This window comes from Notothenia coriiceps, unplaced genomic scaffold (assembly GCF_000735185.1).
Source record: "Notothenia coriiceps isolate Sejong01 unplaced genomic scaffold, NC01 NC01_scaffold00005785, whole genome shotgun sequence".
In the NCBI taxonomy this organism is placed as follows: domain Eukaryota; kingdom Metazoa; phylum Chordata; class Actinopteri; order Perciformes; family Nototheniidae; genus Notothenia; species Notothenia coriiceps.
In genome coordinates this window covers 79,628-104,010 of record NW_011338486.1, presented here as the reverse complement: position 1 = coordinate 104,010, position 24,383 = coordinate 79,628, and the positions used below count along the sequence as shown (strand labels likewise).

At 37.8% G+C, this 24,383-nt stretch overlaps 2 protein-coding genes across 6 annotated transcripts in view; both read right to left on the bottom strand.

Annotated features, from left to right (window-relative positions):
• LOC104943156 (kinesin-like protein KIF13B) overlaps positions 1-6,715 on the bottom strand; it is a 46,547-nt gene extending 39,832 nt beyond the window's left edge. For 4 of the 5 annotated variants that reach the window (XM_010768484.1, XM_010768486.1, XM_010768487.1 and 1 more), the window contains exons 1-2: positions 5,861-5,977; positions 5,289-5,638 (exon numbers count right to left, since the gene is read on the bottom strand). In XM_010768484.1, the coding sequence (XP_010766786.1) occupies positions 5,289-5,358 (70 nt within the window). In that variant the 5' untranslated portion in view covers positions 5,359-5,638; positions 5,861-5,977. Of the gene's footprint in view, positions 1-5,288; positions 5,639-5,860; positions 5,978-6,670 lie in introns of those variants that run through there. The other variant, XM_010768485.1, reaches the window with a different exon arrangement.
• Positions 6,716-12,156: 5,441 nt separating this feature from the next.
• Positions 12,157-24,157, bottom strand: LOC104943155 (uncharacterized). Its single transcript, XM_010768483.1, has 13 exons — positions 24,022-24,157; positions 23,299-23,501; positions 21,880-22,017; positions 21,270-21,387; positions 20,284-20,470; positions 19,612-19,753; positions 19,369-19,524; positions 19,161-19,216; positions 16,714-16,889; positions 15,919-16,319; positions 15,689-15,785; positions 14,197-14,464; positions 12,157-13,209 (listed from the first exon to the last, which is right to left on the bottom strand). Exons 1-13 carry the CDS (start codon positions 24,142-24,144, stop codon positions 12,998-13,000), a joined length of 2,277 nt encoding a protein of 758 aa, XP_010766785.1. The 5' UTR covers positions 24,145-24,157; the 3' UTR covers positions 12,157-12,997.
• Between the last annotated feature and the right edge of the window lie 226 nt (positions 24,158-24,383).

Below are 24,383 nucleotides of genomic sequence, written 5' to 3'. Positions count from 1 at the left end.
TAGACTAAAGTTAACTATCTAAACAGAGAGTCCCTTACCTCACTGAGCTGTATTTATCTCTCAGTCTGACAGGACAGAGAGCTCTCCCTCTCATTGTTTTAGAAACAGGTTTTAATATCCGTTAAATAGCTAACCAGATGCTAACAACAACAATGCAAATAGTGAGTTTGGTAGAAATATACTGTATAATAGTAAAGTTATTGAAGATGATGACATATTTATTGAAGATTTTACATTATAAATATTCCCCAAAATTATTCAAAAGCATATTCTTCCAAACTCCTTGATGTAGTATGACACACAGGAGACTATTGATGTGTGTAGTGAGTTTGGTAGGAATAAGCTGTATAATAGTGATTGAATATTATTGTATTCTCTTTTTGGGGAGTTGCACTTTGCAGACGGTCCCTGAGCACTCGTTTCTTCTCCGGCTGCGGATAGAGACCAATGTAATGTGTCCAGCTCGGAGGACGGCGCGTTTTGGCATTTTTTTATCAAAATGTGATTGTAGTTCGTTGTCAACCTTACCAAGGTACTTAGGAGACGTCATTTGTGTCTGAATAACGTTTTGTTCATGAGTTATTGATCCGTGAAATCAGAATCTTCCAATATTGTTCCAACTTTACTGAACTAAGCCAGAAGACCGTCTCATTTCGTAGACCGCTCGGTTTGCTGTTCCTTCGCTTTATTTTTATATTTATACACATTTATTTTGGACGAAAACTTAGCGTGAGGAAAGGCATGTGTGGCATGAGTGCGTGAGATATGGGCTAATTGCGTGACTCTCACGCTCAATGCGTGAGTGTTGGCAGCCCTGCTGTAATGGTAGTTTGCAAAAAGAAAACACAAGTCACTTCACATTTGTGGTACTCTTTCTACAAGTGTCTTCTCATGGATACTACTCTGACTCCCCTGCTATGGTTTCCTGCCATGAGAAAAAGGGAATCCCAACTGGAGGAGGTATATATCAGATAAGAAGCGAGCTACGCCAGTGAAAACCAGAAACATTGGGGATTAGAAGTCTGTTTAGAGAGCCTCACTGCTGTTTCTGGCAGGAACACGGGGGTAGAGCCATTGAAACTTGCTGTCAAAGGTCAGAGTTGCTGAATCACCATCTGATTCTTCTGCTGTCGGGGAAACTACAAAGCAAAATAGCAGGGTGATCTAAGTAAGTGACAAAACCACAGTGAGAGCGATAGTGCAATATAAAGTTTGGGCAAGGGTCCAAGATGGGCTGAGCTGATACTAGAAGTTGGAGTCCATACACAGCAGACCCTCTGATTGGTGAAGAGCGGGAAACAGGAAATCCTGCACAAAACAGTCATTTCTTAAATAGCCAATGTTAGGCCAATAATAATGACGACAACTGCTTTTTTTCACTCCGCGCAAATTTTAGCAAAACTGAGAAATCACACTATGAGATCATCGGAGAATCCCTCCTATACTTAGGGGGTATTCCCTGCAGTGAAAGACAAAATAGAGAAAAAGACTGGGAACCAAAAGCGAGTTGATCCAACCATGCAGTGGAAATAAGGCAATAGAAAGGATGAACGTTCCGTCTTCTCCTGTTGCTCCCTCATTATGTGCTCTTACTGCTGGATCTTTACATCCTGGTTAGCTGAGGGGAAAGTGTGATGCTTTGTGGTTATGAGGATAAATGTACTCATTGTTATCTGCCTCTTCTTGCTCCATTACCAACTCCCTCTTTCCGCTGGCTTTTTCTCTGAGGTCCTAGCCCAGGCTACCGGTGCTGAGGTTTGGCACATCAGCCAGGAAGCCTATTGGCCGCAGTGTTGCCGTTGCTATGCTTGGGGTTGCTCTGTTCTTCGAAGGCCACAGCCATGGGAACATGGAGCATTACGCAATGTTAGCAAATATTCATTCAGACTCACTCCCTTCCTGCCTTTGTCCAGCTGGGCTGCTGCTACAGCACCTCTCCTCCTCAACCTGGGAGCCACAGGGACAGTGCCATCCAGGTTGAAGAAACCTGGTTATTATTTCAAAGCAACAGGTCTGATTCATAGCACCAGCTGTGAGGAGATAGAATGTGTATTTCTTTGCCTTCCCTTAACTGCAAGTGAAGCAAATGTCTGGCAGGAGAAACTGAAGAGCAAATGATGTTTTAGCGAAGGAAATGCAGAGCAATTTCTTTAGAGGCGGTTAGGATCCACTAAACTAACATTGGATGGAAAAACTCTGTGTCCTCTCTCGGAGATAATATGTTGTTTGGGGTCTATCTGCAATCATAAAAGCCTCACATGAACAAGGGCAGTTATGGACAGAAGCTCCATTTAGACAGGGATCAGAACTCTTAATACTGGAAACATGGCACAGCTCACTCTAAACTTTTCCTTCTCGTTCCCCTTTACCCAATTCGTATTGACTTTGCCTTACTAAGCAGCACTGGATACCTGCAGGAATTTGCTTACAATGGTAGCAGAAAATGTTTTGCATGTTTGAAATTGTGCAAGCTGTGCAGCTTTTATTAGTGCAATATTTTACATTTTAAAATAAACAATAACAGAAAAGAGGAAGTGGCGCTTCAGTGAAGTACCTCTAGTGGTTTGTCAAGTAAGATGAAGAGAATGTTGACCGACTAAATGACTGCACATTGACAGTGGGAAGTGGACAAGGGCCCATTGCGAACAGACCTCAACAATCATTGAGAAGTAGCGAGAATAATTAATTTACAGTAAATCTTAAGAAGCCTCATTTGCATTTGCAATCTATCGCTGAATTATAAGGAACATTTCCTTCAAACCTTAATTTTCCCACCTCAAGACCTTGTCACAGTTCAGCAAAAAGGCCAATTTGGCATGATTTATGCAAATTAAAGCACTTGCATTGCACAGACAAGTACAACAGAGTGTCTGTCAAAAGACATTTTCAAATGGAGCAAGCTAAAAGAAATCCACTGATCACATATTTTAATCTATATCTATGGGTAACTTAGTCTGTAGTTTGGTTTTTGTGTTAATATGAGTAATATGTGTTTTGGGTGTTATTAACATACTGCTGTGTTTTTGTTCCAGTGATCTGCATGGCTCTGACACCTGCCGACTATAGAGGAAAAAAAACATATTTTAGGGTTTATCAAATGTGGGTTCAACCAATCAGAGACCAGAAGGAAATCTCACATATATACAGGACTGTCTCAGAAAATTAGAATATTGTGATAAAGTTCTTTATTTTCTGTAATGCAATTAAAAAAACAAAAATGTCATACATTCTGGATTCATTACAAATCAACTGAAATATTGCAAGCCTTTTATTATTTTAATATTGCTGNAATTGCATTACAGAAAATAAAGAACTTTATCACAATATTCTAATTTTCTGAGACAGTCCTGTATATATATATATATATAAACACAAATACCACTGTCGGACAAAGAAAAATAAGTTGTACACCCCGTTTCAGTGATCGACATTAATTAAGATATGATTTGTTAGAACAAAGCAACACCAAAAACATTAACAAACTATTTTCAATAAAAGAAAAGCTATTGCAATATTGTAATTAAAGGGAGGTCACATCCCCATTTCCATGAGTTGTTTAAAGTTTACATAAATGCTTTCAAGGGTAAATGAAAAAACTAACAAGCAATAAAGGTTATTTTTGTTTTGCAAACAAGCTTATTTTTTGTTTTGAAAAAATATTCCCCGCTTGCCATGTTCCTGAAAATGATAAGATGTCTTCCACCTCGTACACATACATCTGGCCTGGCTTGCCGTATCTTATTCTTAAATCAACAAAGAAAAATGTCTGTCTTCTAGCGAAAGGCAGAAACTGCCCTGAATGTAGTTTATGTTTAAAAGGTGAAAATGAGATGCCTGAAAGGTTATCACAGTAATTGAGCAGGAACTATGTGTGAAAGAGGATTAAATGAAACTGATCTGAGGCTGAATTCCACAAGAGCCAACGTGTAGCCTCTCTGTGTCACCATCTAAATAACCACAACCTTGATGGGTAAATTACACAATGTTTGGTTTTTCAAAAACAGAAATACATGGAACTTCTGTGTCCAAAATAAAGGTTCAGCCAAGCAGTATGACATTACTAAGAATGAACATCCTAATCTCGGAGTTTCCCTTACAGTTCATAGTAAATCCCTGCCTGTGTGAAGTGTGCGGTGATCCGATGCCTTGGTCTTGTGACCGACTTCTCCAGCTCATAGGGAGGACAGAGAGAGAAAGAGAAAATGAAAGAGAGAGATACACGTGATGTCTTCTACCAGTGTTCTCTGTTGTCAGTTGTCACTACTCTGTCTTAGCAGCTCTCCTCCTCCTCCTTCTTTCATGGGACACATGGTCTCCCAAGGCAAAAACACAGCTTGGCAATCAACCAGGAAAGGTCATCCGCCCTTTAATGCATGCTGCACTGGATATTTGCAATATAATGGACGGGAGCATTTGCAGGCAGATTTGTGGAATACTGTACCTTTGTTAACCAGGTTTCTCTCAAATTAGGATGTAACAATGTGTGAACATATAGCCGCCCAGGGAAGATTATTCGAATGAAGATGCATGTGTGTTGCTATAATGTAAGTGAAACAGTGAGGATAGGGGCCTCTCAGATAAAACATCACAGAGTAATCTCATTTCTAGTAAATGGTACTTTGCACTGATGTTTTTCTGACATACTTCTGTTGCCCTCATTGAGTACCATTCCACAGCTCTTCTGTAAAAACATCTGACTTGTCCCATTGTTGCAGCAAGTGACAGATGAAGTCAAGAAGCTATTGGCATCTGTATCAGCCAGCGAAGAAGAAGCCAAAGTGTGTACACTCTGTAACAGATGATCTCACACAGCAGCTCAGCCTTAAATCTTGCTGGATGGCAGGCAGCCATAAGGAAGGCCCTATGGCAGCAGTGTACAAACATGTGCCATCCAGACCACATCTTTTTTTTTATCTACAGAAGCTCATTTATCTAATGGGTGGTGATATCTGACTGGCATTACTTTCTCAGGGAAATTAAACAGTGGGTATTTAAGTGAATCCAGTGTCCTAATGTTGCTGTGAAATGCAGTGTGTGTATAGCTATGCATTAGATAAACCTAAGATAATCCATAACCAATTATGTTCATCTAATTTTGTTATGTTCATAAGACTATGTTGACATCAAGTATATGCATATCATCAAGGTATATATTTAAATATATATATATATATATCATGTAAACCTGATCCCAGATAATGAAGACAGATGCAGTCTCTCCATGGCATCACTTTGAGGGTAAAAGCACCAATAACAATCCAAATCACAGCATACTGAAGCCCCCTCACCTCTCCTGTTCATGGGCCGTACACGAACAGCCACCTTGACATTGGCATCGTCCAGGCTGGACTCCCCCATACTGAGTCCTTACAGGGGAGGTAGGGCTGATCCAGAAATAAATCAGCTCCTCAGTTAAACAATCATCCAAAAGCCTGGAAATGCTGCGCTAGTCGGACTGTCGGCCAGCTAGCTTCGCTCAGATTCGCTCCATAGACCAGGCATGTCCACGGAAAAAACAAAAAGCCTGGGAGAAAACCTGCAGGAAGCCAGCCGCCGCCGCTGCTGCTGCTGCTGCTGCTGCTTAACTTCGTCTTCTGCTCATATTCCAGGCTAATTTAAATCCACAGAGGCATGGAGGCTGAAAGGGAAAGGAGAAATGTAAATTAAGTAAGATTACAGCAGCTGGTGAATGTGACTGAGCACACATAAACCATCTGCAAGTCAAAAAACGGGCTAGCCAGCTAATTTGCCAGGCAAACTGAAGGGCAGCAGCGGCAGGAAAGGAGTTAACGTTGTAGCTATTTATTTTCGTTTGACATCATAACATCACCAGAAAAAACACGACCTTCGATATACAGACCTTCGTGGACTCATCCCGGATGTGACACCGTTATACTGCACGTAAAACCGAGAGAGAGCCCCCGGAGACCTGCCTGGCGATGATCTACGTCTTCCCAACGGAATCCACTCTGTCGAGCTAAACGCAAACAGCAGCATCCGCCCTTCCGCCACAATTCTTCAAATTAAAAGCGCAAATGTAAACTCCTGTCAAACTCAGAAATCCACGTAGGGTACACGTGACAGTTATTTTTCCAATATAAGGGGTAGCTTTTAGGATAAAACAACGATTTAGTTTGTTGTGTAGCATTTAACTTTACTTCGTAATGAAAGGCATACGTATTGTTCCAAAACTATACGCTAACGGTAAACAAACCAGCAAAGATGCCAGGGACCGCTGTCAAACACCGACGAATCATACGTCTGCTTCTTCTGGTCACACACCTTACACAATAATTAGCACCGCACAACGCCTCGCCTAACCTCTTCCGACCACATGAAGGTATTTTTGACCAAATATCAACTAAACTACACCCTCTGTTTACATTGACTTCTTCAAATAATGTCGTCAAAATGATCAGTCGACATGTTTCCATCCCTCTATTGTTGTGTTAGAAGTTGAGACGTTATTCCTGCTGCAGACCGTTAACACAGCAGGACATGCCCAGCCGGGGACCGTTAACGTCAAGTTAGCAAAAAACTAAAAGTGCCGGTCCAGCTCGGTTATTAAGTCCACTGACAATTGTACACATCATGCAGGAGAAACTGGCTACATAAAAAACTAACGTAACACTTATTTTTTAGAAGATATTTGTAAAATGTGCTTTGTTACCAGATGTGTTGAAGACCCCAGTCAATACAGTCACGTGACACTTCCGCTGTCCAACGTCAACTTCCCACTTTAGTTTTCAAACTAAAACCTGATAATTAATTTTTGAAAGGTCACATTGCAGTTCAATTCAGTGGCATTTAGTCAGTCATGTTTAATTGAATTGCATTATACCTCTCACTAGTGCACAGCAAAAACACATTAAAGGTCAACTATCATGCTATTTTTAGGCAATATGTCTCAGATATATAAAAAAAATATAAAAAACATGTCTATGAAGTGTTTTGGTAAAAAAAAAAAACAGATCACCCATTCTAGCCATGCCTCATATCCCTCTATCTATTTCACTTCCTGTTACAAAAGTGCTGATTCTGGGTATAAACAGGTCTCTCTTGAGAATGAGACCCTGTGTCTCAATGAGATGTTCATCTGTATAAATAAACTTTAAAGGCTAAATTAAAAAATAAAGCTTTTTTTTTTTTAAACTATAAGAGGGGGCGGAGCTTATGCTGGCTCATGCGGGACCTGGCAGATACTGGGTGTTTCTCAATGTCGAGGACGCTTCCTTGGTAGGATATGTCTTCCGAGTCAGGTCCTTCAGAAGCTAGGCAAGAATCCTTCCTAGCCTCGGAAAACGAAGAATGGTGGAACAGGTTAACAAGTGTGCGTCATATGCGAGGCCCCGCCTTAAATGGAGCCCGATTTCCGCCAAAGATTTAGGAAATTAGTCCTTGTGCAAAGCATTGTGGGGATTTTAAGACCGCGGAGGATAGACATGTGCAGCCTCGAAATCTCCCACAACGAAGGACGCTGGCCTCTGTGGAATTCCAAGGATCCTGGTCTGGACATTGGAAAAGTCCTTCGGCGGGACTCGATGACGTAGCATCCTTGGAATAGTGGCTCTGGAGGAGCCTTCCTCGACATTGAGAAAAACCCTATAGTCTAAAATGCTGCGGTGATGAAACACAAGGATTATTAGATCAAGGATTATTTCTAAAACAGTATGGAGCTCAAAGGCTTTCTCTCTTGCCGGTTATACCACAAGGTGAGTTCCTTTTTATTTCCTGCTTCTTCACACACATGTTCTCCAGTAGGCTACAGGTTAGCTCTGAGTGTTAGCGATGCTAATGTAAACACCTACCATATTACGTCCAAAACAGTCGGGCCTTGTTTCTGATTGCAACTTTCTGATAGTGCTGTGGGTCCACCGCCGATTTGACGTCATATCGGCCGCAAATCTGGATGAGCTCCGTTGTACCCCCGTTTTTAGAGATTTGGGTACGGAGGAAAAGAGAGAGGGTTTTATTTTCTCACGCTGCGTGAGTTTCCTGACACACCGGGGACACATTTATGTATAAAAGACATCAAAAATTGCATTTTGCATGATAGGTCCCCTTTAAAGCCAAATGTTTATATGATAATATGAAACTTATTTGTGACAATAAAATGTGCTGGTATTGCAGAATCTACCCCAAAATATAAAAAAATCATTTAAACATTACTAACAAACAATTGCAACCATTTAAAGCAATTAGATTTTAATACATGCATGTTGCCATATATACATATTCTTCAACAAACAATACAAATAAATCTACCATTTAGTCATATAACATTGTAACATTGGTTGAAGTGAGCAACAGTCCAAAACACACTTAATTTTTAGTAGTAGTAATATTTCATGACCGACTAGAATCAGCTATTATTTTGAAAAGAAAACCCCACCGGAAGTAGAGTCACTTCCTTTAGCGAAACAAAGGATTTTTGTCATTTTTGATTTGCTGTGTGCTGTGGCCATTGACTCAAGAACTGTCTGTAAAAGAGGCTGATGTGGATTTTGTAATGGTCTGTATGGCCAGTTTATTGAAAACAAAATTGTAATCAAAAACAAAACAAAAACAGATGCTTAAAAGAGACAGAGTTGAATTTGGAGGTGTATGATTCGTTGTATCTGTTCCACAAAAAAGGATGGACTAAAGAGATGAAAATTGCTGCACTAGTAACCTTTTTGTAGTATTTTTAATTAGTAGTTTGTATTTAGTATTTATATTTTAATCGTCACTTGTTCTGCCATTAAAAAGCGACTCGTCTTGACTCTTGCCCTGTAACTTATGTTTTGCTAAATTTGCTTACTAACAGTAGTCTGACAAATCATATCCTTCTGGGATGAATGTAACCCGGAATTTACTTTCAGTCAGTTTAGATGACAGTGCAAGAAATCTCAATATGAGATATAATTGAGGGGTATTATTTTGCCAACAGTTGAAACCAAATTGCCAAACCCATTATGCAGAACAACCAGTTTGCTTGTTAAGACAACTTTGTTAAAAACGTTATGGGCAATATGTTATTTGTTTTTCTGACAATAATCTGCAACAACAGACCTATAGATTATGTTTCACTCAATATGGGCATAACCTTGCAAGATTTGTACATTTCTGACACCTGCTGCACACTGGTGGTATTACGTGATAATAAATGTATACAACAGGATAGTTTTTTTCCTGCAATTTAAATTGAAACAACAAAAGAGCAAAAATACTACTAGGTTATGTTATGCAACAGAAATACTTTATTAGATTTGCCAAAACGTCATGCTTTGGCTTAAAATGCACTGTTGTAGCAACACAATTATAATAAAAAAGATTAAGGGTCACTTTAATATTAACTGTGAGACTGTGCATAGACTGTGTAAAACATGTCTTAAAATCTGTCTGCCTAAATATTTAGAATGAATGTGTACGTGTTTGTATTTTAAAAACGTAACGTAAATTGAGGGACTTTGTGGCATTTTTTCTCTGGTTTGTCTAATAAGTGTACTTATGTAGCCGAGATCCTATGTTTACTCTTGATTGCACAATCCACATTACAATCCGAATCAAATTAAAATAATTTGCTTTGGTGTATAATGGTGCATGATGTATCAACACAATGAGATGAATTCAGTTGAAACTAATTTAAAAGCTGTTAGAACGTGTAAAAAAAAGAAATCCCAAAGATATTTAATGTTAGGTTGAATTGAATATTTTAAGAAATTCAAATATATGAAACATTTAAGTGCAACAATAATGAAACAAATTACTCTGAATAATCAAATATGTGCAGTACATCAGAATTCAAAGTGGACAAGCTGTGCAGTTTTAAATGAGGCAGTATTGCTGCAGGATCTGATCTCTATGGATCTGATCAGTGAAGCAGTTTAAAACCCTAGAGGGCGCCCTGCTGCAAAATGTGAAGTATATATCTTAGATTGACACCATAGAAAACAACTGTGTGTTAAAAAACACTCCTCAAAGTGTAGATTTGACCACTTATTTAACCTTTACACACTTCAATTCTTCATGGTATACATTTGAAGTAATTGGAAATTATTATTTAAGTAAGAACGCAGGTTGAAGTTATACTAGGTTTTGACTATTGATAAGGGAGAAAAGGTCATACCTTTACATAACTTCAATCAATCCCTCTCCTCCAGTTGAACGGCAGCTCTCAGAAATGATGATTGAAACCTCGGGCAGACATGGTATCCCGCCTTTTGAAGAATTGTTGTAATTTCTTCTACTGGGTGGCTCTCAGTGGTTCTGAGTATTAATGCAAAAAAGTGCATTTTCAGCTAAAGCATTACCCGAAAAGATTGCGATTCAGGGCAATAATGTTGTAGAAAGTAAATGCATATATTTTAAAAATATAATATGACTTTGACCTATGAATGTATTACATTCTAAATGTAATACTATGAATGTGTTAAATACTAAACTCTTAAATACTTACTTAATACTTACTTAGTACTGTAAATACTGGGTGGCTCTCAGTGGTTCTTTGTATTAGTGCAAAAAAGTGCATTTTCAGCTAAAGCATTACCCGAAAAGATTGAGATTCAGGGCAATAATGTTGTAGAAAGTAAATGCATATATTTAAAAAAAATAGGACTTTGACCTATGAATGTATTAAATACTAAATGTTCCCATAAGCCAGTATAAACGGATAAAGTAGCCTGCTGTAGGATAATTCACATAGGGATGTGCTCTTTAGCAGTATAGTAGGAAGTATGAATTTATGTATGGATTTTTAATATACTAGGGCTTCGTATAAGTGTGATTTGTGCCAACATTTCAAGTGTCAGATTATAGAGTTGTGGTCATTCTTCTTATGAATATTATTGGGATTGCATTACTCTGATTTCAACAGGTTTTTTAATGTATACCATTTAAATCCTCAATTGAAATGTTTCTATAACATTAAACTGCCTCGGGGGCCCCACCGCTATGACAAAGGAAAGAAACACCCAGTTATTGTAGTCTCGTAAAATAGTCCATTCAACAATCTAATTCAATGATTCAATATAAACCATATCAGAAGCCTGAAGGATTTCTGAGATCTTAGGTTGGCAGTAATCACTGCAGGCTACAGCAACCAATAGCTTACGGTTGCAGGCATATGTATGTGTACGGTTTTTACACAAATGTAGTCCCTTGGCTCAGCAGCCATGGTGGAGTGTCCCCAACATCTTACAGATAACATTTTTATAATGCCCAAAATTCACTTATTTTTTGTTGTTGCTGTTTCTTCTCCTCAGCTGAACTTGATCCTCATATGGCTCCTCCAGATTTCTTAATTCCGATAGTCAGTCCAGATTCCACCTGTAACCCTTCAGGACCTGATCATCTGTGCTGATCATCAGTGCCAACCTGAGCTTTCTCAAGGCACAGACTGTTTACAAGAAGTAAACGTAGTCATTTTAACATCACCCATTGGCTTGTGGATTACCACTTTGAAGCCTTGAGTTTTGACACGAGAGTCCACATTTTGAACAGTCCAAGGTAACAGCTATAATATGAAATCACAGAAAGCCCCTGAACATGGAGGTTGTGACCTGTCAATCACAAGGTAAAAACGGTCCTAAAGCATGAGCTGCTTTTCTGTATTTCACTCTAAATGGGACCATAATATTAAAAGAATAACATCATGCTTTATTAAATAAGACTTAGCGATTGAGAACTTTAAGCTTTTTAGGAAATAAGTTAATAAATCTTTTCATAGACTTCTATACAGTCACACACTTTTTTTTTAACCATGAGTTGCTCCTGCTAGATATTGCAAAAGGTACTTTGGCATTGGCTTCACATTTCACACCTAGAAGTTGTTGCTTTTTCTCATTTGTCCAAGTATTCCTGATACCTCAACTTTTAATGTATTGCCTTCGTCATCTAACATTTTTTATTTTATGAAATTCCCATCATAATCGCTATACTTTGCGTTGAGTGCGATTCAGCAAACCTTTGCACGCTTACTGTCTCAACTCAAATGTTGAACATGTTGGACCCGAAATCTGCTGAACATCAACTTGTCACTGTGAGCATGTTAGCATACTAACACATCCCCAAATATCAATTACGTTTGAGAAATGCATCAACACATACACAAAATAGAAACACACATTGTTGTGTTTTCTATGCGATATCAGTAATTCTTCAAAAGAAATGTCAATATAATGCAGATTTTCCCGTTTATTGTAAATAAAAGCCCATTTTGATAATACAAACATATGATTTCACCGTTAAAGATATAGCTGTATTGGTCTATTGAGAGAGTTCACTGACAGAATCTAAATGTCTATGAAAAGTCATCTCATTACTGTATGTCATATACTGCAACATATTATCAAGCTAAAGATTATTACACTGTTTTTGGTACATTTGTTTTGTATTTTTAAAGGCAAATCTTGATACAAATGTGCCTAAGTCTAAACAACTGGTCTTTAATGTACATCACTTAGAGTAAAAATGTGTATAATGTACTTCAAGTTAATGTAAGATATGAAATGACAGATTCTTGTTTGGGTCCTAAAGAAGTAAAATATATAAATCCCAAATTCCCACACATTCAAGTATCACTGTATCAACTGTTAACTATTCCTGCTAATTCTTACTTAACCATAACAACTCTAAAACAACTTAAGTAAATGACTGGAAACCTTTTCCCATGAAGTTGACAACAAGACAGTGGCAACGGAAAATAATCCAGCAAAACCAGACTGAATGGAATTCTGTTTTGACAGCAGTCCAGTATTTTTAAGTTGTGCCCTACCCTAAAACTGGTTTAGAAAAGAAATTGGGAGTGGTCGAAGACCTGCAACATAAGAGAAAGCTAGATAGAAAGCGAGATAGCTGAGCCTATTGTTCCAAGATCAACATGGTGTTCTATTCTATTTAATTTTTATCAGCCTCAAAAGAGTAACTCTTTAAAGGATAGGGTTGCAATTTTTTGAAGCCTGTGGTACGTAGAACAATAAAGAATTAACATGCAGTGTAGAACTGAGATTATTTGGGTTTAGTTATCATAGCTAGAATTTAAGAGAACTTTGCAGTCTTCTTCATTTCTCTTCCTTGTGAAGTAAACAACAACCGCAACTAACATCGCCATGGATACAAAGAAGGCGCTGGCAAAGACCAAGGTGCTGATATTGGCACTGAGGATCTCCTCGATTCCCCATCTTCCTGAGCTGGATTCAGTGTCTTCCAGAAGAACTGATGGTACAATCACTGAAAGACAACAGGATAATGTTATTATAGTTTATAAAATAGATAGATAGATAGATGGATAGATAGATAGATGGATAAATGGATAGATAGATAGATAGATAGATAGATACACTGAAAAAAACGAAACGTTGAGTTGAATTAAATGTATTATGCCAACAGATTTTACATAACTGTTTTTAAGAGTGCGCTTAAGAACTTCCTTTTTGATAAAGCTTATAGTTAGGGCTGATTAGATTCAGCCCCTAGTTTTGCTGCTATAGGCAGTTTGTCGGGGGACACCTTACTTCTTCCTTCTGTCTGTTTGTACCTGTGTACTCTCATGTTCCGAATAACCCAGCTTCCCCAAATTTCTTTTTGGTGTCTATCTACGCCGGGATCCTGATTCCTGATCTGAGTCCTGGACTTCGAGTCGTGGCTGAACCTGTCACTGTGGTCCTGCCTGACTCTCATCATACTTCTTCCCTGATGGCTCCCACAGGATTGTTGACATCCTCGTGGATTCATCTTATTATTATAGACACATGCATTTCCAAACATTTGGTATATGCTGTAAAATGTATTATCTTTTTGATTTACACACGGCATCTATTGCACGCCTGTCCGTCCTGGGAGAGGGATCGCTCCTCTGTTGCTCTCCCTGAGGTTTCTCCCGTTTTCCCCTTTAAACTGTGGGGTTTCTCTGGAAGTTTTTCCTTGTACGATGTGAGGGTCAAAGGACAGAGGATGTCGTATTGTCATAATGATATTCTGTACAAACTGTGAAGTCCACTGAGACAAATCTAACATTTGTGATATTGGGCTATATAAATAAACATTGATTGATAACTCTATTAGGTTAGTTGAAAGCAATGTTATTCAATAAGTAAGTTCAACTTAATATTATTGCTTTCATCTAATCTAATACAGTTATGTGAAATTTGCTGACATAATACATTTAATTAAAGTCAACGTTTCAGATTTTTCAGTGCAGGTAGGACACACACTAACCTTCAGCAGTTGGGCGGCCCTTCGTCATCACACTAGGTTTAACATCCATGGCTGGACTCTTTTTAACCACAGCAAGGTTTTGATCCATGGCTGCAATGGGATCAGCGTGCCCGATAAACCGGAAAGGACCCTGGGTAATTGAGTGGCTGAATGTCTCCTTGACAAGCGATCTCCTGCGTCTGCGGGATGGATCTGACAGACAGCCCTGGGCACATCTTGAATAGGGATTCCCAGGCTCACACAGGATGACGGAGCAGGTGATGTACACCTGTGAGTGGGGGGGGGGGTGGTTTAGATGAAAAGGAAATCAATTCATGCTTCAACAAGAGGGAACTATGGTTCATGTTGCACAGTTTTTTGCAATCAAACATGTCGTTTCACAATATTCAGGTTGTTTTTCATCCCATTTCATCTGGTCTTAACCGTTCTTTTGTCTGTATTGAGTAGTCGTACCATGGCCACTGAGACTTCTCAACTCTGATTGGCTGCCAGTAGTGGATTCACTTTTAATAAGTATAACAGGAATACCTCTACTACTTGTTTTTGTAGTTCTAAACCAATTAACCACTTTGAATTGTAGGTAAATATTGCAGCTTTGCCAAATTCTATTTGTGTAAACATAAACAACAACAACAAATATATATACTCTATAGTTGACTTCAATTAAATGTATTATGTCGACGGCTTTCACAAAACTGTATTAGGTTAGATGAAAGCAATAATATTACGTTTAAATACTAAATGATAGGTTCAACCTAATATTATTTCTTTCACCTAACCTTATACAGTTAGTTAGAAATGTGTTGGTGTAATACATTTCATTAAAGTCAACGTTTCAGTTTTTCAGTGCATGAGAGATAAATGGTGAAACTGACGATGGGGATACATTTGATAATTTTACATCTCCAATTGTCTCTCCATTTTTTAACCCATGGATAAACATGTTATTTTATTTTAAAAACAGACATTGGGAGCAGATCTTTGCAGGATCGTTTTTTGTTTTCAGAATCAAATGACTAGTTATTCATTTGTTAAAGGAGTGACGTCCTTAACTTAAAGATAAAACCTTGTGACTTGTTTTTTCATGTAAGGTCTTCTGTATTAAAGTTGTTAGTTTGACCTATCCCTCCTGTAAAACGTTCCCTTTTTTCGCCCTCTTCATTCGATAATACTACACAGTTTTCTCCAGTTCTCCTGTCATAATCAACTCTACAGTTGCTTTTTAATCAAGTACAGCCTTCTTTGGCCAAATGCTTTGAGAAGTCCCTCATTTCAGATCATCCTTCAAGTTTACCACCAAATTCAACTGGGCATCGCATCTTCTGTAAGTTATTTATTGCATTCATGTGTGTGATACCATGTTAAGAGGCTCACATTGAAACTGATGAAATGAAAGCGACGGGAAAACATAATAATAATAGAGCTTCTACTGAGACCTTTCAGTCAAAATAACTAGACTCTTCCCCAATAATTAAGTATTCAATATTATTACCTGTTCATAGTTTCCACTGAATTTGAAGGCTTGAACTTCAAAGTTGTAGGTTTTTTGATTGGATGGGTAGACCACAACTGTCTCATCCTTAAGACACCTGTGAGAAATATAAATTGTAGCATGTCAAACACACACACAGATTAAGGAACTGCATATTAAATATCATTATTATTATATGCCCATGTCTTAAATCAAACAGTTTGTGATTCCCAGAAAGCATCAGCACTCACCCGTTCTTGACGAGGTCATAGGAGAGGAAATTTTCGGGGTTGTTATTAGGAGTGGCTTTGCATGATTCAACAAACAAGGTCACGCTTGGTAGTTCCGAATCTGCCTGAATGCCCATGTAAATTGTATCCAACAGCATGACTTCCACTGGATAGTTGCTGGCTTCCACCTTACTTGTAAAGTTGTTGTCATTGTATATCTCAAAAGTGTATCCAAAACTGCCGAAGTTGGACTCTGTGAAAATGTATTTAGACTTCTGGAGGTTGTAGTAGCTGGAGATGCTGACGGTTTTTGGAAACTGGCAAGAGATATCGATTTTAACGGCCTTCCTGCGGATAATAACCTCGCTGGGAAGCTCGTAGGACAGAATCTCATTTGCGAAAACCAGAAAGTCCCCTTTGTCCTGTATTTAAGAAAAATAAAAGTGATATAAACACGTTAGTTTCTTAAAAGGAAATGAACAAAAATTTGGAGTTCACACAATGCAGACATTTTGATATGTTTTATAGTATTCTTCTAATCGCCATGCAAAAAACCTATAACTATAACCAGTTGCAAATGTATCAGATAGAACATTTTGTATCATTTGTTAGACGCTTTTATCCAAAGCGACTTACATACATTCAGTACTGTGGACAATCCCCACAGGAGCAATTTGGGGTGAAGTGTTTTGCCCAGGGACACAACGACATGCTGACTGCAGTGGGACTCGAACTTGCTACCCCCCCGATTCGAAGTCCAGCACACTACCCACTGAGTCACAGCCTCCCTATTATAATGTAAACGTTTTTCCTAACCAGAAGTTTGGTGCCGCAGGTGCTGAACGACATGACGCCCAGGATGTGAGTGCCGTTGGAGGTCAGAGAGCATGACGAATCTATCAACTGAAGGAAGTTGACGTCGATGCCAGGCATGGAAGATTTATCCAGAGCCACTGTCATCTTGTTTGGTGAGCAAGTAACAGTAGCTGTCCCTGTTAATAAATCACAAGTACGTTAACTTAACTTATTTCTTAATAAGGGCTACCAAAGATGTTCAGATGTACATTTTATATTATTAAAGCCAGTTGTAAATGGGGACAAAACGTGACACAACATTTTTCTCCACATTCTAAGATTATCTATGTAACAGTTTTACTCATCTGAAGTTGAAAAATACATACACGTGTTCTTTTCTGAATGTGATTTGCTTTTTGAGTACACCCCTTTTTCTATATAATGGTTGGATCAGAATTACTAGACACTTCGGATAACCTACTTTCTGAGAGTACTGTGGTTAGACTACAAAGGATAGACGGATTCAATAAAGGATTCCAGAGTGTCAAAAAGTGGTTCAAGGTAGACATCAATTTCAAAGACGGCATAGAACTTTAAATAATAAGGTAGCAAGAACTTGAATCAAACTACTGATTCATTCAGGATTTGCCATTAAAGTCTGGGAGACCAACCAAAATGTCCAACGCTGACTAGAATTCTCATCATCTTGGCAGTATATCGGTAGACTGGACATTGCTAAACCCTCACAACACACTCAGTGCATTTTTTCAAACCTTACGCACCGTCATGTTAATGTTGCAAATTGACTATAAACTACAACATTTCCATGTAATGGGGAAATATTGACTACTTGAGGTGGAAAATTACTATTCGCATAGACTTAATTTTAAGATCCCCAGAAATGTAGAGGCTTTAAAAACCTGTTAAGCCCCAAGCCTGTTTTTCAGTTCTCAGGCTCGAAAATGACATTCCCAGAACAAATGACCATATCTTCACTTCTAAAAGGGGAAAATTAATAATCATTTTTCTCAAAGCAATGATAAACCTGTGAGTTGGATGTAGAAAAGTCAGAATCAATATAGAATTTTTTTTTATTTTAGAGTAAATTCAGATTGAACATAGTAAAAAAATGTAAATTATAGTTTCCGTCCAAAACAAACCCATTTATACTTATAGTGAAAACCACCCTTAAATGATGGGATAGTAGACTAAAAGCTCTAAGAATCCAAACTGTACCCTGTATCCAGATTGATCCAAAGAAGTGAAATTTGACCTTTTTAGAGAGGTTTATTTGGGTGTATTTGCCATATCTCTGGAACCCATTGGCCGATTTTGATGATTGACACCTATTTTGAACCATTAGAGCCAATAGAATAGAGAGGGATGTTCCTAAATCCACCTACACGTTACCACGAGGAGTGAGAGTGATGCGCACGCAGTTTGCCCAAAGTTATTTATTGCATTCATGTGTGTGATACCATGTTAAGAGGCTCACATTGAAACTGATGAAATGAAAGCGACAGGAAAACATAATAATAATAGAGCTTCTACTGAGACCTTTCAGTCACAAAAACTAGACTCTTCCCCAATAATTAAGTATTCAATATTATTAGAGAGTGATGCGCACGCAGTTTGCCCAAACCGAAAGCTATGTTATGCTCTGAAAAATGAAAACTGAAAACTAGGCTTATTGCCATAAATATGACGATGGATTATCAGTAATCACTTCAAAGTGACACAGAGACATTGGATTAACCTTCAGCAGCGTTTATCTTCGTTTTAATGCCCTTGAACACAACTTTTGATCAGTAAACAGCAACGGTAGTGTAGAGTTTTGGTCGTGGAGTGATGATACTTATACCATTGGAATCTATGGAATCTCAGCTTTCAGATGATATCTTGTTTGTGCAGAACCGATGAAGTATAAAATATTTCTACCGTGAGTTCTGCGCTAAGTGCGTTAGCATTTTTTCGCTTAGTGCTGATTCAGAGACTCGGCGTTAGACTTGTGTTTTGTTTCGGTAAACATTTTCATATCGTCAGTTAGCTGAATTTCTTCCCGTTAAGTGGGTATGACACATGAATAGGTTGTTAAATGTTAAAAAGCCCTGAGAGTCTCAGGGCTTCTTAACATTTCTCAGGCTGAGACACAGTTTCGTGAATATTGTTTTGTTTTGCCCATTGAATACTGCCTTGAACCGGTATTTCTCCATCTTGTGTAAAACCCTCTCTTGTATATAAGCATGTGAAAGACACTGTTCGGGGAACTAGTTGTATCACATGCTGTATGTGATGACTACTTCCATTCTTGCAAGGATAATAAATACATGTATCCTGTTTAGAAACTCAAGCCGGTGACGAGTGAGTAGTATGAACATCGCAAAGTAAACCCAATCTATTTACGGAGAGACTCATTAGGAGGATTTCCAAAGCAACTTTAACAGAGATAACCATGTTGATCAACAAACCTTGAATGAGAGCTGCTTGGGTCACCAGGACAACAACACACCTCATATCTGATTGGCTGCAAAAACAGAAAATACATTTTAGTACAAAATGCAACACGAAGAAGAACATAAGTAATGGTAATGATTTATATACTGTTGTCCCTGCCGGTCAGTCCACCATACATAAGCAGGAAATGATAGCACACATTAAGTAGATAAGAGCATTCACCTTTGATTGGTCTCTGCAGTGAAGCAGACCGGGACGATTCGGTACAGGTCGCTGTGCAGTGGCGTCCAGCTCAGAATCAACTCAGCTGTTCCTTGCTCACCAGCTTTGAACTCTTTGGTCATGTTCTGAGGGCCACTGACCTGGAAGTCATTTATGCTTCAGGAATGGAGACAAAAAGAAACAACTTAAAATCCTGACATGTTGCTTGTCCATAATACGGGGTCTTTCTTTAACATTATATACCTGGCCTCTGTAGCCTTTGCTTGAGCATAAAGCTTGAATTTCTGACCCATGGTGGCATGAAGAACATCACCATGTGAAGGAGTCTTAGACAAGAACATGGGCTGCACACGGCCATGTTCACAGCTTGATAGTGGAGGAAGAACTGAAACACAGATACAAGAGGAATTCAGTTTTTAGTTTTCTTAGACTTGGGCTTTTTGTTGGGGTTTCTGAACTTCATGAAGTCATATGTTGTCCATTGCATGTCTCTAGAATAACAATCTATCAGCTTATTTTAGAGGCAGTCATGAGTTAGGGTTAGGGTTAGGATATGAGGGTCATTGTAGACTTGTTTAATTTTTAGGACAACCAATGACTTAAGGGAGCAGGGATAATCCATTAACAGTGATTAAAAAAGGCATCACTGGTAATTTATCTTTAAAAAATAGACACGTCTAAGCGCTTTGGAAATAAAGAAATTGCATTTTGAGGTAATGGTTTCAACTTAACATTATCGCTGAACTGTTTTTTAATCAAAATAGAATGTTGCAACGGAAATGTGACATAACAATTGCATCTCTCTTATAATCACTTCATGACCCTTTTCATCACAATATCACAACTTAAAAATATCAAGTGTCTTTAGAATCAGACATATGTCCAGATGTGTCTCTCTAATGAACATTAACTCACTCTCCATGGAGAACTGCAGCTTCACTTTGCAGAGAGGGGGGGAGTTCATGTCGGAGCCCACCCGAAATACGGAGGTCCCGTCTGCGTAGGTCAAAGTGATGTTTTTCCTTGAGAAGTCCTCCAGCATCAGCTCGAACACGTGGACACCAACATCCACTTCACCTTTAGTACTGAGTACGCATTTACTCTGGCAGGACACAGAGAGTTATAATATTATTTAAAATGACCACACCAAATATAACCCAAAACAAGTCAAAATCAAGAGTTCAGAACGTAATTTAACTAAAGTTATTATCACCCAATTGTACTTAAATTATCTCATTATGCATAATATCTCTTAACATATTTTTATTTTAAAATATCATTATGTTTTTATCACTATCATGTTTAATTTTTGTTTTGCAATGTTGAAATGTGTCTATGTCGAGCAAATGTTGTATACTTTGTGTATGAATGAGTACATTTGTCACTTGTAATTTCACATGTCAAATAATTGTAGTGGAGATTACATTCAATATTATGTATTTATTATTAAATGGAGAAGAAGCATAAAATGGCAGAAAAGGAAATAATAAAGTACAAGTACCTCAAAATTGTATTTAAATGCAGAGTTTGAGTACATGTTCTTACATTCCACCACTGCTTTTAAACGAAATACCTATATCTCTCTGAATATTCATCTAAGTACAAAAGAGTTGAAGAAAATTATTTCTTAACGTTAAAAATGTAAAAGCTTTGGCAAAAATGTGTATGAGTAATAAGTACTTTTAAAACTTTGTCTAAAATACAGTATGGTAGGTAAATATATATTGTAAATGTGTAACCAGGACCCCTACTACTACGTTAGCATCCATGATAAAGCTAAATATATTAAACTAAAATAAAAAATGATATACAAGTTGAGAAAATGATATTGTTGTTGAATGCTTAGTGTTGCAAATGATCATTACAGCTCCTGTTAGTTTTTAACATTTGATATGCATTACCTCATCAAGAGTGAAGTTTGCTGGAGCTGCAGCATCTGAACTAAAGCGACATCTCACGTGATCTCCATCGGGGTCGTGTGCCAGGATATGAATCTGTGAGAAGCAGTTCTGAGGCACCCTGCATGAAAACAAAATTGAATTTGTGTTTACTATAAGTGAAACACATTTGTACACAGAATCATGTTTTAGTTAAAAACACTTTGCATCTTGGTTTGTTTGTTTTATTTTCCTCTAGAATTTACAGATGAAGAATCACAAATACCATAACACATATTTATCACACTGACAAATAAAAAAATAAAAACATTTTCATCACAATTTGTTTTAATTTAATGTTACACATGATCTGCTGATGATCATGTGTAACATTATGTGCAACATCTCAGAAGTGTTGTTAACGTGTTTAAGGGATTAGGGTAGGGCTGATCATGTAAAGAGCAAACAATGATACTATGGCAAAAATATATTTAGCTAATATGGGAGTGGTATTCCATTATATATATATATATATATATATCTTACAGGTGGTGTTTGTACTCTTCTTTACCTGCAGAGCTCTGCTATATGTGCTTTTCGTTGTCTTTGTTTCTAAAAAAATATATATTTTTACCGTAAAGAAGACACCGTTGTCGTTAAGGGGCAGCTGTTGAGGGCGTGTGAGTCAGATCGACTTCCAAGGTCCAACTCTGCCTCAGACGTCCAATTAGTTTTTCCGTCCACATTAGACCCCCAGCAGCAGCCTGATTGGCTGAAGACAAGAAGATACAGTGTGCTCTCAATCTGAAATACATTGATGCAACTTGGAAGTACTAAAAACGAAACCACATCAACTGTTTCAAAAACAGCTCTGTCATTGTTTACCTGATCCCTGCACATAAACACACCCTTTTGGCAATGTTCATTTCCTCATAGCATAGCTATTTGATATTTTCTGTTCCTTATGCCACTGATAGGCCAGAAGATTAAAATAAACAAAAACATATTTTTACATACAAAATATTGGACCCTATAAACAACATATTTGAAATGAAACAAATACAAGTGTACACATGTTGTAATAATAATAAAGGGAGTCAATTGGATAATTGGATTTAGAAAAAAAAATTACTTTTTTCCATGGCAAATCTAAAAATACATATGTACTGACGATTACAGAACCCATATATGTTAAACATGACGAGGACTCTTGTGTGTAGGCCATCATGTTTTTTAAAATGACACCATTTCAAGAATGTGTATCAGGGGATAGGCCTTTTTCCACTGAAGACATTTTGACCTGTCACAACTACAAAGGCCTAGCTGTTAGAAATAAAGTGACTGATGGCTGAATACCATTTAGTTGCTTTGAGTTCAGCTTCCTGGTGTATGCAAAACTCATGTATTAATGGATTTTAAACACAAATATGTGTTCCTAGTGGCATGCTGGCTTACTTAACATTTGAATAGTTCATTATTAAAACCTGTGCTTTTCCTATCACTGATATTCAGAAACACACAGTGTTGCTAATTACATTAACGGCAGTGAGCCAGGGCTAATGATACTGTGAAATCAAAGCAGAAAAATGGAATTCATTATTTATTCCAGTATTCATTTAAAAATGTTTTCAGTTCAATGTAATTTGTTATGTTATTTTCAAAAATACAAATATATAAATACAAATCAAATCTAAGTTATTTCTATTTGTCTAAGTTATATTTTTATATTTCTTCATGGCATTTTTCCGTATGATTTGACTGAAAGTCGGAGGAATTTGTTCAGAAGTTCAGTACAATTAAAGGTTATAATTAACACAAAATGTAAGTGTAACCTGCGTTTTTGTGCGTTTCAGCTCTGTTTAAGGAATCCACTCCTCATCCTTTTTAAATGTCTTTACAGCAATGTTTAATGTCATTACTTAGGTTTGGTTTACTTATGCAGTGTTACACATTGACTATCATTGAGTCCCACATAGGCATTTGGGTAACAACCACAGTTGAAACACAGGAAGTATGATGTCAGAGTAGTTGGATTGCTGTGAGCTCGGCTTACTTCAGAGAGAAGGATGTTTGATTCTTCCGGACGGCTGCTGTTGCGTGCATTTCAGACTGGCACCACCTGCCCTGGCCCGTATCATCCTGGTCCGTTTGTAGGAAACTGGACTCTACGAAGCTCGTGCAAACCTCACTCTCACATGTGTGCAATGGCTTGTCCTGGCAGCTGCTTCTGCCATTCTGTCTGTGATGAAAAGTCACCTACAGGGGAAATAACAGCATTGATACCACGTATAGTAGACAGTTAACTCGGTGAAACTGAGAAAACTGGATGAAAAGAATGTTCATGTTTGTTCAACCAGATTTTTGTACTGTTTGCTGGACTTAGCAGGTTCCACCAAAAAAAAAAATCCCTCAAAGTCAAGCCAGTGAATACTTTGAAGATGTCGTAACAGATATCATTGACTTTCAGGTTTTTCACACTCTAATAAGCTCATGTTCAATAAACACATTTTGAGATGCAACTGTTAAAAAATATTTGTATATGGACTTAATGAAGCACACAGGTTCATTAAGTCCATATTAGTTCCCTTATATTATATGCTTTATTTGAATTATTTTAAAGGCAAAACTTGATGATGATATACAATTATTGTTACCGTAGACTTCTCAAATAAGTAACCCTCTAGCATTCAACTTTATGATTTATTTGCAGTTCTATATTACAATATATTACAGCATAACTATTTTAGGCAGATAGTGATTTAAAAAGAATACATACCTTGTACGTCCCATCCCTCTGCTTATGTGCAGGCTGGAAAGTAATGCTATCTCCATAAAAGCTAAGCGTCGATGAAATCCCTGTCAAAGCCAACAGCAGCAGGTAAAACGCTCCTGCCTCCATGATGTCCAACGAATTATGTTTCTGCAAAATGCTGTTCAGTCAGTTTCAATCTTACAGATTTGAGGCGGCTCCCTATGACGTAGACCAACAGGACTAACCAGATATCTGTGCTGAACGGTAAGAATTAAAAAAATGTTTCGACTCAAAGGGTAATGTTGTGATGGAGGATTCTTTTTTCTATGAACATGTAGTAACATCGTGTCAAGAGGTTGTATCCCACACCTTGTGTTTCATTTCTT

What these genes read in the sequence shown, in the direction of transcription:
- LOC104943155 (XM_010768483.1), bottom strand. Translation starts at nt 24,144, where the DNA reads ATGGAGGCAGGAGCGTTTTACCTGCTGCTGTTGGCTTTGACAGGGATT. An exon ending in ACAACGGTGTCTTCTTTACG is followed by an intron (nt 21,388 to 21,879) that starts GTAAAAATATAT and finishes GTTTTCATGCAG; the next exon opens with GGTGCCTCAGAACTGCTTCT. An exon ending in GGGCCGCCCAACTGCTGAAG is followed by an intron (nt 13,210 to 14,196) that starts GTTAGTGTGTGT and finishes GTTGTCTTTCAG; the next exon opens with TGATTGTACCATCAGTTCTT.